Source organism: Mesoplodon bidens (assembly GCF_964165515.1).
Source record: "Mesoplodon bidens genome assembly, chromosome: 7".
NCBI classification, from domain to species: domain Eukaryota; kingdom Metazoa; phylum Chordata; class Mammalia; order Artiodactyla; family Ziphiidae; genus Mesoplodon; species Mesoplodon bidens.
In genome coordinates this window covers 44,634,721-44,648,132 of record NC_138164.1, presented here as the reverse complement: position 1 = coordinate 44,648,132, position 13,412 = coordinate 44,634,721, and the positions used below count along the sequence as shown (strand labels likewise).

The 13,412-nt window shown below is 35.7% G+C and overlaps 2 protein-coding genes across 2 annotated transcripts in view; one reads left to right on the top strand and one right to left on the bottom strand.

Annotated features, from left to right (window-relative positions):
• PRMT3 (protein arginine methyltransferase 3) overlaps positions 1 to 13,038 on the top strand; it is a 151,768-nt gene extending 138,730 nt beyond the window's left edge. Inside the window, exon 16 of the mRNA XM_081241082.1 lies at positions 11,156 to 13,038. Within this exon, the coding sequence (XP_081097208.1) occupies positions 11,156 to 11,265 (110 nt within the window). The 3' untranslated portion in view covers positions 11,266 to 13,038. The remainder of the gene's footprint in view (positions 1 to 11,155) is intronic.
• On the bottom strand, positions 3,300 to 4,765 carry LOC308619868 (heterogeneous nuclear ribonucleoprotein A1-like). Its single transcript, XM_081239085.1, has one exon. The coding sequence runs from the start codon at positions 4,713 to 4,715 to the stop codon at positions 3,753 to 3,755; it is 963 nt and encodes a 320-aa protein (XP_081095211.1). The 5' UTR covers positions 4,716 to 4,765; the 3' UTR covers positions 3,300 to 3,752.
• Positions 13,039 to 13,412: the final 374 nt, after the last annotated feature.

Genomic DNA, 13,412 nt, shown 5'->3' with positions numbered 1-13,412 from the left:
CCCTACACTAAGGATTGAATAGGACAGTTACAAACTAGCCAACTTAACATTTTTTTTAACATGTCTAAAGCAACTTAAAGAGCAGCAACCATTAGGGCACATGCACTAAAAAGAAATGTTTGCAACAAAACCTCATATACATCAACAAGAAGATCACTAAAGGTAAATGCTCAGAGGATTTTTTTTAGATGGTGGTTAAACATTTGAAATATTAATACCCATCACTACTGATAATCACTGAATTGCAAATCAAAGCAGATTCTGGTTGTTGTTTATCTAAATAACAAAGGTGTTTTTATCATTTTCTTTCATTCTTTTTCTGTTGTTGCTTGGTTTCTAATAACGCCCAATATTGATGAAGATGGCAGGAATGTAAAACTGGAACACACGTTATGCCTTTTTTTAAAAAGTATTCCGCTTCTCATAATCCATCCTAAGGAATTGAGTGAAAATTTACTTTTTAAAAAAATCTTTGCTATTCTAAGAAGTGAAAGTAACGTTGTAATTTGCTTTTCTTTAAAGTATCTTTATAGAATTTTTTCTTTTTTTTTTTTTTTTTTTTTTTTTTGTGGTACGCGGGCCTCTCACTGCTGTGGCCTCTCCCCTTGCGGAGCACAGGCTCCGGACGCGCAGGCCCAGCAGCCATGGCTCACGGGCCCAATCGCTCCGCGGCATGTGGGATCTTCCCGGACCGGGGCACGAACCCGTGTCCCCTGCATCGGCAGGCAGACTCTCAACCACTGCGCCACCAGGGAAGCCCCCATTTTTGTATAAATAAATCTTCAACCTTTTCTTTTTGGTTTCTGACTTTGGTTCCATACTAAAAAATTTTGTATTACTATATTTACACATTTCTCTTGACTCCTTTCCTCAGTGAGTTAAAATGCCCCGCTTACCATGTACTGAATCTCCATAATGGATCTTTTGGTTTCTCTACTATATTCTATTTATCTATGAATTTTTTCCTGAGCCACCACATTTTAAAAACAGCTTCATTTTATATCCACATGCAGTAGAAATGCACACATTTTAGGGCTTCCCTGGTGGTGCAGTGATTAAGAATCCGCCTGCCAATGCAGGGGACACGAGTTCGAGCCCTGGTCCGGGAAGATCCCATGTGCTGCGGAGCAACTAAGCCCGTGAGCCACAGCTACTGAAGCCCGCATGCGTAGAGCCCGTGCTCTGCACCAAGAGAAGCCACCGCAATGAGAAGCCCATGCACCGCAATGAAGAGTAGCCCCCTCTCACCGCAACTAAAGAAAGCCCACGTGGCAAAGAAGACCCAACGCAGCCCCCCCCAAAAAAGTCCTCCTTCTAGAACTTACAATCTCTTAGAAAAAAAAATTCGCACATTTTAATTGTACAGTTTAATGAATTTTGACAAATGTATACCCCACCCTAGTTAAGACATAGAATATTTATATCACTCTAAAAAGTTTCCTTGTTGATCCCCTCTGCAGGTAGTCATCCCCACTAGAGTTGGTCATCCCCAGCTTCAATTTCCAGACCAGGAAAACCACTGATCTGCTCTCTATCACTGTGTATCAGTATTACTAATAGTTAAGGCGTTAGTATTCTTTTAGAATTTTATATCAAAGTTACTATACAGAATATACTCCAGTTTCTTTGCTTTTAGCATATTTTAAAAATTCATCTGTATATCAGTAGTTTGTTCCTTTTTATTGCCAAGTAGTATTCCTTTGTATGAACGTACTGTAATTTACATATGCATCCACTTGCTGCTAGACTTTTGGATTGTTTTCAGTTAAGCACCATTGTGGATAAAATGGCTATGGACATTCATGTAAAAGTTTTTGTGTGGGCATATGTTTTCATTTCTCCTGGGCAGATACCTAGGAGTGGGATTATTGGGTCTTATGGTAAATATATATTTAACTTTATAAGAAACTGGCATACTTTTTCACAGTGACTGTGCTTATTCAACATTCCTACCACTGTTGATGGTTCATTTGCTCCACATCTTTGTCAACACTTATATAAAAGGGCAGTCACTTTAAGTCATTCTGTTACATGTATATGTAGTGACAGCTGTGTTTTTAATTTTCATTTGCCTTATGACTAATGATGTTGAGCACCTTCTTATATATTTATTGGTCATTTGTACATCTTTTTTGATGAGGTTTCTTTTAAAATATTTTGCTCAATTTTTGATTGGGTTGTCATCTTATTGAGTTGGAAGGATCTTTATATATATGCATACAAGTTCTTTGTCAGATGTATGTGGTGCTAATATTTTTATTCCAACTCCTAGTTTGTCTTTTCATTTTCTTAAGGTCTTTTGAAGTCTGTGCTTTTGTGTCCTAATTAAGAAATCTTTGCTATCTTAACATCAAAGTTTTTCCTATATGGTTCCTCTAAAATATTTATAATTTTGTCAGTACATCTAGGCCTATAATCTATTTCACGTTGATTTTAAGAATAATAGTTCATCTTTTCCCAAACTTGTATTAGGTTGTCTCATCATCATTTCTTGAAAATACTATGCTTTTCTCATTTAATTATCCTGGCTCTTTTGTCAAAAATTAATTGACCATATATGCGTAAGTCTATTTCTGAGCTTTATTTGTTCCATTAATCTGTGTCTTTTCTTATGCCAGTAAGACACCTTCTTTGTAAGATGATATAAGTCCTACTTTATTCTTTTTCAAAATTGTTTTCACTATTCTAGATCCCTTAAATTCCATATAAATTTTAAAATCAACTTATTAATTTCTGGCAAAAAAAAATCCTACTAGGATTTTGATAGGGATTGTGTTGAATCCATAGATTGCTCTGGGGAGAACTGACATCTTAACAGTACTGAGTATCATCCACAAGCAAAATGTATCTCCCCATTTACTTAGATCATCTTTAGCAGTGTTTCATAGTTTGATGTAACTAAATGTTACATATATGTTGTTATATTTATCTCAAGTATTGCATGCTTTTTCAATGCTATTGTAAATGCTATTGTGGTTTTTTATTACAATTTCTAATTCTTCATTGCTCACATGTAAAAATGCAATTAATTTTTTTTTTCAAGAGGGTATTAAATTGTTTATTTATTACACATGATAATGGATGATACACAAGCTTTATTCCCATCTATATCTGGTACCATAATCCAATTTAGATATATTGCATAGGATATGCCAACAATCATATATTAATAATCAAAAAACTCCATGACTTGGCTTGGGTGACCCTTTTCACGGTGAACTCCGGGTCACAACGCAGTAACTGTCAGTTCAACTACAGCAAGGTTTCGGAAGACAGTAGCTTCTCCACCAAAGCAGGTTGTAAATAAATTTTGAATGGAACCTGTCATCACCCTGAAGGAACTCTAACTTCACACTGTTGGGGTAGTTTACCAAAATGGCTTCAGAGTAGACTAACTTTACACAGCACATTTAAAAAAAAGACACATTTATTCAGCGTCATGATCAGACTATTACATTTAGCAATCAACAGCATGGGTGCAAAAAAAAAAAATCTACATTAAAACCCTTTGTTGGAATGCTTTACACTTTCCACAGAACAGAAACTAAAATAACCTGTTATACAATTAGTCACAAATACAGTCCTCGAGTTTTGCCCATACACATGAGTATTGTCTAAAACATGTCTTCTTTGTAGCAGCTAGGCCCTGCCACCACTGTGCTTGGCTGAGTTCACAAATCTGTTGTAACCTGTAGCTTCCCTGTCACTTCTCTGGCTCTCCTCTCCTGCTAAGCTTTGTTTCCTGGCAGTAATCAAAACCTTCTGCCACTGCCATGGCTACTGCTGCTGCTGGAACCACCATAGCCACCTTGGTTTTGGGGTTTGGCAAAGTATTGGCCTCCACCACCATAGGGGCCAGAACTTCTGCCTCCTAAGTTTCCTCCTTTCATGGGTCCAAAATTGGAAGATTGATTGTTGTAACTGCCAAAATCATTGTAGCTTCCACCACCTCCAAAATTGCTTCCATCATTACCAAATCCATTATAGCCATCCCCACTGCCACCATATCCACCACCACCACAGCTGCCACCAAAGCCACCTCGACCACTGAAGTTTCCTCCATGACCAAAGTTGTCATTCCCACCAAAACCACCTCCACGACCACCACCAAAGTTTCCAGAACCACTTTGACCTCTTTGGCTGGATGAGGCACTAGCCATCTCTTGCTTAGATAGCGCTTTCCTTACTTCACAGTTGTGGCCGTTCACTGTGTGGTATTTCTGAATGACAATCTTGTCTACAGAGTCATGGTCGTCAAAGGTTATGAAAGCAAAGCCTCTCTTTTTGCCACTGCCTCGATCAGTCATGATTTCAATCACTTCAATTTTCCCATACTGTTCAAAATAATCTCTTAGATGATGTTCTTCAGTGTCTTCTTTAATGCCACCAACAAAAATCTTTTTCACAGTTAAGTGGACACCAGGTCTTTGAGAATCTTCTCTTGAGACAGCCCTCTTTGGTTCCACAACTCTTCCATCCACCTTGTGTGGCCTTGCATTCATGGCCACATCCACCTCCTCCACAGTGGCATATGTGACAAACCCAAAGCCTCTGGAGCGTTTGGTGTTTGGATCCCTCATTACCACACAATCTGTGAGCGTTCCCCACTGCTCAAAATGGCTCCTCAGACTCTCATCGGTTGTTTCAAAGCTCAAACCTCCGATGAAGAGCTTCCGCAGCTGTTCGGGCTCTTTGGGTGACTCTGACTTAGACATGACGGCAGTGGAGGGGGGCGAGGGAGACGTTAACGATGCTTACTCGGCGGCATCCATGAGCAGAAAGTGCAATTAATTTTTTTATTGATCTTATATCCTGAGATTGCTAATCCTTTCAGTTCTAGTAGCTTTTTTTTTTGAATATTGCTTAAGGATTTTCTATTAACACCATATATGGTCTGCAAATAAAGACTGTTTTACTTTTTTTCCCCCAGTCTATATATTTTTTTCTTCCCCCACATCTTAATGCTGTGACTAGGACATCCAACGGAATACTAATTAGAGGTGGTCAGAATGAGCGTCCTTACCTCAGTCCCAGTCTTAGGAAGAAAGCATTCAGTTTTCCACCATTAATAATGATGTTACCTATAGTTTCTCATAGATTTTCTTTATCGGGTTGAAGAAGATTCCTTCTATTCCTAGCTTGCTGAAAGTTCTTAGAAATTAATTTTGTCACAATTTTACTCCAATAAAAAAAAAATTTTGTCAGATGCTTTTTCTACATTTGCGTGAGACAATCATGATTTTTCTCTTTTGTTCAAAGGATGTTTTTTTATTTCTTATGCAGCAGGTTCTTGTTAGTTATCTATTTTATACATATTAGTGTATGTTCAAAGGATTTTTGAATCTTTTTTCATAAGTGATATTTACCTGTACTTTTCTTCTAATAAATTTATCTTCTTTTACACTAATATGTATAAAATGGATAACTAATAAGAACCTGCTGTATAAAAAAAATAAATAAAATTCTAAAATTCAAAACAAAAAAAGTTATTTTAGTATCAGGATAATGCTGCCCTCAAAAGATGAGTTATGGAGTATTCCCTCCTCTATTTTTTGTACATTTGGTATTACTTTTCCTTAAATATTTGATAGAATTCCCCAAGGAAGACCTTTGGATCTGTCTTCTTTGTTTTCTAATATAAGCATTTCAAGTTATCAGTTTTTCCTCTAGGCACTGTTTTAGCTATCGGCCACCTGTTTTTACGTGTGTTTCATAATCATTCAAATCGAAATGCTGTTTAATTTTCTTTTAGATTTTTATTTTGATTTATGGAATATTTAGAAGTCTGTTTAAATTCTAAATATTTCGGGATTTTTCAAGTATCTTTCTGTTACTGATTTTTAATTTCATTCAGTTTTCGTCAGAGAACATATTCTGTATGATGTCTGTATGTTTAAATGTATTAAGATTTGTTTTATGAACCAGTATATGATCCATCTTGGTTCTATAGATGTCAGCCAGGTCAGGTTGGTTAATAATGTTCAAGTCTTCCATATTCTTTCTGATTTTCTGTCTAGTTGTTATTATTATCAACAAAGGAGAGGCAAACTTTGCAGTGATGATTGTAGATATGTCTGTTTCTTCTTATGGTTCTGTCAGGTTTGCATCATGCATTTTGAAGCTCTGTAATTATATGCGCACAAAAGTTTATGATGTCTCATTTATGAATTGAACAACTTATAAATTCGAAATGTCTTTGTTTATCTCTAGTTATTTTTTTTCCTTTAGTCAACTTTTTTTTTTATAATAGTGTTTATTTTTACTTGTTGACAGTTTGCTTTATTTATTTATTTATTTTTGGCTGTGTTGGGTCTTCGTTTCTGTGCGAGGGCTTTCTCTAGTTGTGGAGAGCGGGGGCCACTCTTCATCGCGGTGTGCGGGCCTCTCACTATCGCGGCCTCTCTTGTTGTGGAGCACAGGCTCCAGACGCGCAGGCTCAGTAATTTTGGCTCACGGGCCCAGTTACTCCGCGGCATGTGGGATCTTCCCAGACCGGGGCACGAACCCGTGTCCCCTGCATCGGCAGGCAGACTCTCAACCACTGCGCCACCAGGGAAGCCCTCCTTTAGTCAACTTTGTGTGAAAGTAATATAGCCATTCCAGCCTCTTTTTGATTAATGTTTATGTAGACTATCCCTCTCCTTCCTATTACTTTTAACCTGTGACTTTATATTTTATTATTTCATTTTATCTCCTCCCTTGACTAATTAGCTATACTCTTGGGTTTGTTTCTATACTGGTTGCTCTAGAGTTTCAAACATGCACCTGTAGCTTATCACAGACTAACATCAAATGATGTCATACCACTACATTTGTAGTTTTGACTCTTAAAACAATACTCTTCTGTTTACCCCCTCTGATCCTTTGTGCTATTTTTATAAAAACATTTCACTTCCCCAAATGTTTTAAACCCCACAATACAGTGTTACTATTTTTGCTTTAAACAGTCAATTATCTATTAAATAAATTTTAAAAAGGAAAAAACATCTTATATTTACCATGTACTTACTATTTTCTAGCACTGTTTATTCCTTTGTATAGATCCAGGTTTCTTTTTGTTGTCATTTTCCTGCCGTCTGAAGAACTTCCTTTAACATCTCTTGTTAGTGCAGGCCTCCTGGAAAAGAATTTCTTGCTTTTGTTTCTTTGAAAAAAAATTTTTTTCTTATTTTTCATTTATTAAGGATTTTTGCTGGATATCGAATTTTTAACAGGTCTTCTTTCATCACTTCAAAGATGTGTCCAGCTGATGAAAAATTTTTTTTTCTTTTTTTTGTGGTACGCGGGCCTCTCACTGTTGTGGCCTCTCCCGTTGCGGAGCACAGGCTCCGGACGTGCAGGCTCAGCAGCCGTGGCTCACGGGCCCAGCCACTCTGTGGCATGTGGGATCCTCCCGGACCGGGGCACGAACCCGTATCCCCTGCATCGGCAGGCGGACTCTCAACCACTGCACCACCAGGGAAGCCCAAGCTGATGAAAATTTTGAGATCACTCTTTTCTATCTTCCCTTATATGTAATATGTGTTTTTTTCTCTGAATATTTTACAGATTATTCTTTTTATCACTGGTTTTCAGGAAGTTAAGATGTGCCTTGATGTGTTTTTGTTATTGTTGTAACTTTTTTTTTTCTGCTTATAGGCCTCAATTTGCAGCTCTTTAAAAATCTAGACATTTTAAAATGGATGTCACACACTGGAAGCATTATTTTGCTGAATGTTTGGATTTTGGTTACTATCTTTTAAAAAGTATGTGAAGTTTGCTTTGGCAGGCAATTAAGTTATTTAAAGATTACCTTGATCTTTACAAAAAATGTTTTAAAGCTTTGTTAGAGAGCAGTGGTGTGACCTTTACTCTTTGGGTGGTGTAATGCTAAAGCATTATCTGGTGTCTCTAGTGAATCATCAGAAGTGTTCAACAGGTTCCTTCTATTCCGGCTGCTTGGAACTCAGACCTCGCAGCCTGTGTGAGCTCTGGGAATTGTTCAGCTAATTGCTCCCTAGGAGTTGTTCTTTTGCTCAAAATCATGAAATTTTACCATACACATACAGAGATCAGTATTTAGTTAAAGTCTCAAGAGAACTCAATGAAGATTTATGGAACTCTTTCCCTGAAAATAACATTTGAAATTAATTGTATCTCTTTTTTCCCCCGTAATAGTAGTACATCTGTATTCTTAATTTCTGTTTTATGTCATATTGCATTGTGTAGAACATTCAAGAATAATGTTAAATAATGTAGTGATAGTGGTATTTTTGCTGTGTTCTCACTTTAATCTAAATGCTGCTGTGTTTGCTTTTTATCATATTTGCTTTCAGATTTTGATAAAGATTCTCTCAATAAAGAAAGTTACTCTTCTTATGTAGTTAAGAGACTTTTTCTATGACTAGATGAAGTTTATTAGTAAAGGCCCATTTATCATTATATGGTAATTTGAGCATGTGTATGTCCTAAAATCCTGCAGTTTCCATCCTAGAGAAACTCTTGTCTATGGACACAACAGACATATGTAACAGTAATCATAGCAACATTATTTGTAATAAAAAAACTGGAAATAATTTAATGGAATAACAAATAAATAGCAGTCTATTAATACAGGATACACCTCTGTGAAGTGGTACTATTTTAAATAGGTAATGGTAACAAGAAATTAGAATCATGGTTACCACTGGAGGTTGGAGAAGAGATGTGATTGGAGGGACATAATACGGGGTTTCAGTGGTTTGTGTAAGATTCCAGCCTGATGTTGGGTCTGTGGAGATCATGTCATTATTTTTATATCTCAAGTATACATTATCTGTCTTTTCATACATAGGAACTACTGTAAAGAAGCAACTAAATTAAGTAATTTACACTAAGACACATTGCTTATAAATAGGAAGGAATTAACAAGCCACTAATGTGTAAAATTCAACACTTGTTAACTTGTGTTGATAATTCAGTAACAGTAATTTAAACCTAATAACCAAGTTGGTAATTACTCTTTTCTGTCATATACTTATAAAACCAATAGCAGTTTATCGTAGAGCAGCTACTCATTTCCAATTTTAGTATCAGTAAATGATAAGTTCAGGATATGACTGTTGGTATAAAATAACAATTTTTAAATGTTGGTAAAAAATAGAAACAAGAAAATATTGCCTACATATTCGAAAATGGAAAATCTCTTAGATTTGTTGAAGATACTTACGACTTCTTCCCTAGGTTAATGTCTTAATGGTCAAGAAAACATGTATTATAGCTTATTAAAGTTATAGAATAAAAATTATTATATAAAATTTAATATTAGTAAAATTTTTATAAAGTGGCTAAATGTTTTTACAAATAATGTCATAGAGTAGTAAAATTTTGACTGCCTCATGTCCATTAAAGTGTATTAAAAGTATAATAATCAATTTTCAGGTAGAGATAGGGAAATACTAGACTGTAGTTGACAAACATGGGCTCTGGAATCAAAACTGCCCTGCTTAACATCCTGGTTCTTCCCTAACTGACAGTATGACCTTGGGCAAATTGCTTAGCCTTCCTGAACCTTGTTTCTCATCTGTAAAGTGAGGGAAACGTACTTAACCTCACAGAGATATTTTGTAATCATTAAGTGAGATAAATCACATAAAGGCTTTAGAATAGGGCTAGCACAAAATAAGTGTTAAATAAATAATTAGCAATTATTATTGTCTAATAATTAACCTGAACTTTCTACAAAGTTTGTAGAAATACCTCATGGGTAATCTTTGTCAGGCTGTTGATGAGCTTGGTGTGTGATGTAGTTTTTTTTTCATTTTCTTAGTAATATAGAGGAATAGGTCAGATACAGAAGCCAAAGAAAGCCAGATGTACATATTAACATAACACCTACACATAAAATTTAGGTTACATAGACTGCATCTTGGGCCACATTATTTTTTCCATTACTCTAATTCCATAATTTTGTATTAAACTATATAAGCCTTGCCTTTTTTACAGGCTGTGTAGAATGTATCAGTAATGGAATCTTTATTCTCTGAAGTATAACTATGAGGTGGTTCTGCTGTGTTTTACTGTGTTATTTCATTACCATATTGAAAAGCATTCGGATTCTTTAGCCCTTAATATGGGGGATTTGATTTGCAGGGTTTTTTAAAATAAGATATTGATTCACTATTTTGATAGTTTTATATAGATTCCACAGTCATTTTATATGGAGCCTCACTGTACCCATCCAGATTTTCAAAGCTATACCTGATAGTATTTGCTGTGATTTTACTCTTATTTAAGCAAGGAATGGTGATTAGTTACAACTTAACAATCTCATTTTTATTTTTCAATGGCTGTTGGTAAATAAATGAAAAAACTTAAAATGAGAAGTATCTATAATCAGAAAAGCACATAGATATAATTCCGTTTTGGAGTAAAACAAAATTTGGAGCATACAGGATAAGTTTTTAGGGAATCATTCTTTGCCTTGTATTTTTTGTGTTCACTCTTTTACCTGTGTAAGCTCTGTTTTATATTTACGGTGTGAGTACCTTAAAGGCCAACAGCCTTGTCATGTGCCTCTATAAAATACACATTTAAATTTTCACAGCTGTAGTTTTCATTTCCCCAAAATGCCATTTACCAAGGGCTCTCTATACGTGTTTTCTCTAACTTAAAAGCTGCTCCATGTACACTCGTTAAGGTAACCTTGACTTTAGTCCTCAGATAATTCATCCATTAATTCTTGTGAAACTTTGCCTTTTACTGCCTTCTGACCATCCCCAATCCTCACCTCCAGCACACTTTAGACATATACCTGTTGTATAATTGTTAATGTAGCTATTTCTCTTCACCCCTGACCATGAACTCTTTGAGGGCAGGGGCCATGTTTTATTTTTTTCTTATGCCCAGGACGCACCATAAGGGCTCATATTGAGGAGTCCAATAACACAGCCCCCAACCCTGCAGTGACCACTGTAGTTTTGCTTACTCTTCCACAAGCATTTGACACTTGTGCTGGGTAAGTTAGATCTGTTTTGTTCAAAAATTAAATGTAAAATTGCCCTAAAAAATTTTAAGTTAAAAAAAAATTAGTGAAACATTTCACAACAAAAAAAGAGCAATACTAGGTCTACTCTTACTTTTCTGCTACACTGTATTCCTTGAATTCTGAAACACACTTTTTGCCTTTCTTCTATAGGTGAAGCCTTGAAAGGAAAGATCACAGTGCACAAGAATAAGAAAGATCCACGGTCTCTCATTGTGACCCTCACATTGGATAATTCAACTCAAACTTATAATCTCCAGTGAAAAGGCCACAAAAGCACAACTACTTTGCAGTTTTTGTTGTAGGAGAGGGGTGGGTAGGGAGGGGAGGGAGGGTTTTATGTGAGCACATGGATGATGGGTCCTTTCCTGAGCCTCCTCAGTAGGAGAGAAGCATGGCAGGAATCTGAGGATGCAGCTAAGGAGGGCACTGCCTGATCCTGGTGATCCACCGCCATAATCACATTCTTGGAAATCTGGTCAGTGAGATTTAACCAAATGTAACGCCTACATTGAGTTTACCTGTATTGAAAGTCATTTAAATTGGCCTAAATTTGGAACAGAGATAGTCTTTTGTTGTTTTTAATAAGTTTCTTACTATAAATTTTAAATACTGGTAATTGATTAGTTATTTGGATGTTGTTGTATTAAACTAGTAACTGTATACAAGGTATTACATATTTTATTGCAGATTTCCTTTCTGAGGAGTAGTTTTAATTGTATTTGCTAGAATATCAGGATATAATACATTAAAAGAGCAAGCATAAGGGACTAAAATACGGAAACGAGACCACACAAATTGTATTTGAAGACAGCTTAGTTGATTGCCACATAATTCTGTTCTCATTTTTTAGCTTCTTCTCTCTTTGCAAATATTCTTGAGTCATATAGTTTTCTAGTATTGCCCAGGAAATCTAGTTTCAATACATTTATCCTAGGTTTCATAAAAGTTTTTAAAGATTGGGATAAATATGTACTTATTTACTAATACTTTTTTCAAACTAGATTTATGTGCAAAGTTAAACATGTAACTGTTAATATACTTATATCACTCTATACAATTGTGTCATTTACAATTATTGACTCAGTTTGAAACGCAGAACAGAAAACATTCAATTAAATGTATACAGCAACTATTAGCATTATAAAGTGACATTTCAATATATTAAAGCCTTTTATAAAATCAGAAGCATTTAAAACAAGTCTTAACAAAGGAATCATTTTTAAGATAACAGAAATTTTAAGGAGAAGTGGGTCACATGCTTCTTTTCAGCTCACCAGCTGCTTCTTTTTTTCAAAACAAGACACACACAAGGCAGCATAGTTTAGTGTTGAGAAGCATGAGCTCTGGAGCCAGTTCAGGCCTTGGCTGCAGCTCTTACTTCCTGTGTAATCTTAGGTTCCTTAACCTCTCTCCCCCTCCATGTATGTTGCCAATTCATAAACTGATACATTTCAACTGTTGATACTTAGATCAGTGCCTGGCACATAGAAAACAGTTAGTACACGCTAGGTGATATTAATTATCATCATCATACAGACAGGGACCCCTTCCAAAGAATATATGGCATCGACATTAGATCAGTTTGTGAATTGTCAACCTCATCAAATACTACACTAGTATGTGTGTGGGAAGATTACAACAGAAATTAATATTTAATGTAGCAAAAACTGTATCAAAAAGAAATTGTCTTTTGGTCTTTATTAGAAAACTGGACTTCCAGCAATGGGAAGAATAACCCCTTCAAATGATGATATTTCAGATCTTAGTCTAAGTCTTCCTTCATAAGCATGATTTCTCTTGTCACTGGGCCAAACTAGTCAGCTTGTTTTCACCATGATTTGAATTCAGACCATTACTGGAAATGTGTAGTGCTGATAGTATAGCACAAAGTACTTTAAATTTTTGTCTGGAATGGCTTCATGTACAAATTTGAGTAGGGTGGGATGATAAAACAAAAATAAGCCTGTAAGATTTACCATTAAATTTTTAAAGTAACCAAAATTTACTTTTTTCTTTTGTTTTTCTTTTTTATAAGTGCATAACAGATACTTGCTACTATTTAAAAGAGTACTTCTCAGAAATGATTTCTTACTAAAACTCTTGTTTGATTTTCAGGGGATTCTCACCCAGTGGCTCTTCTGATTTTCTTCTGTTGGTTATGAGTAGTCCAACCATAGTTAGTGGATCTCTGTTCTTTTCAGTTAGCCTTTCCAGGCTGGAACATTCTAATTTGTGTAACTAAACATCTTATGAGATGTGAGAGTCCGAATATTAACTCTTTGATTAGAATTTCAGCCATTAAACTGTTGTGGAAAGTAAGTACTTTATAGCCCTTTACAGTGATAAATGCAGTTTTCTTTCATGCTGTGGCAGATGGGCATTTATGGTTAGCAGTTTGCTCTGTCCC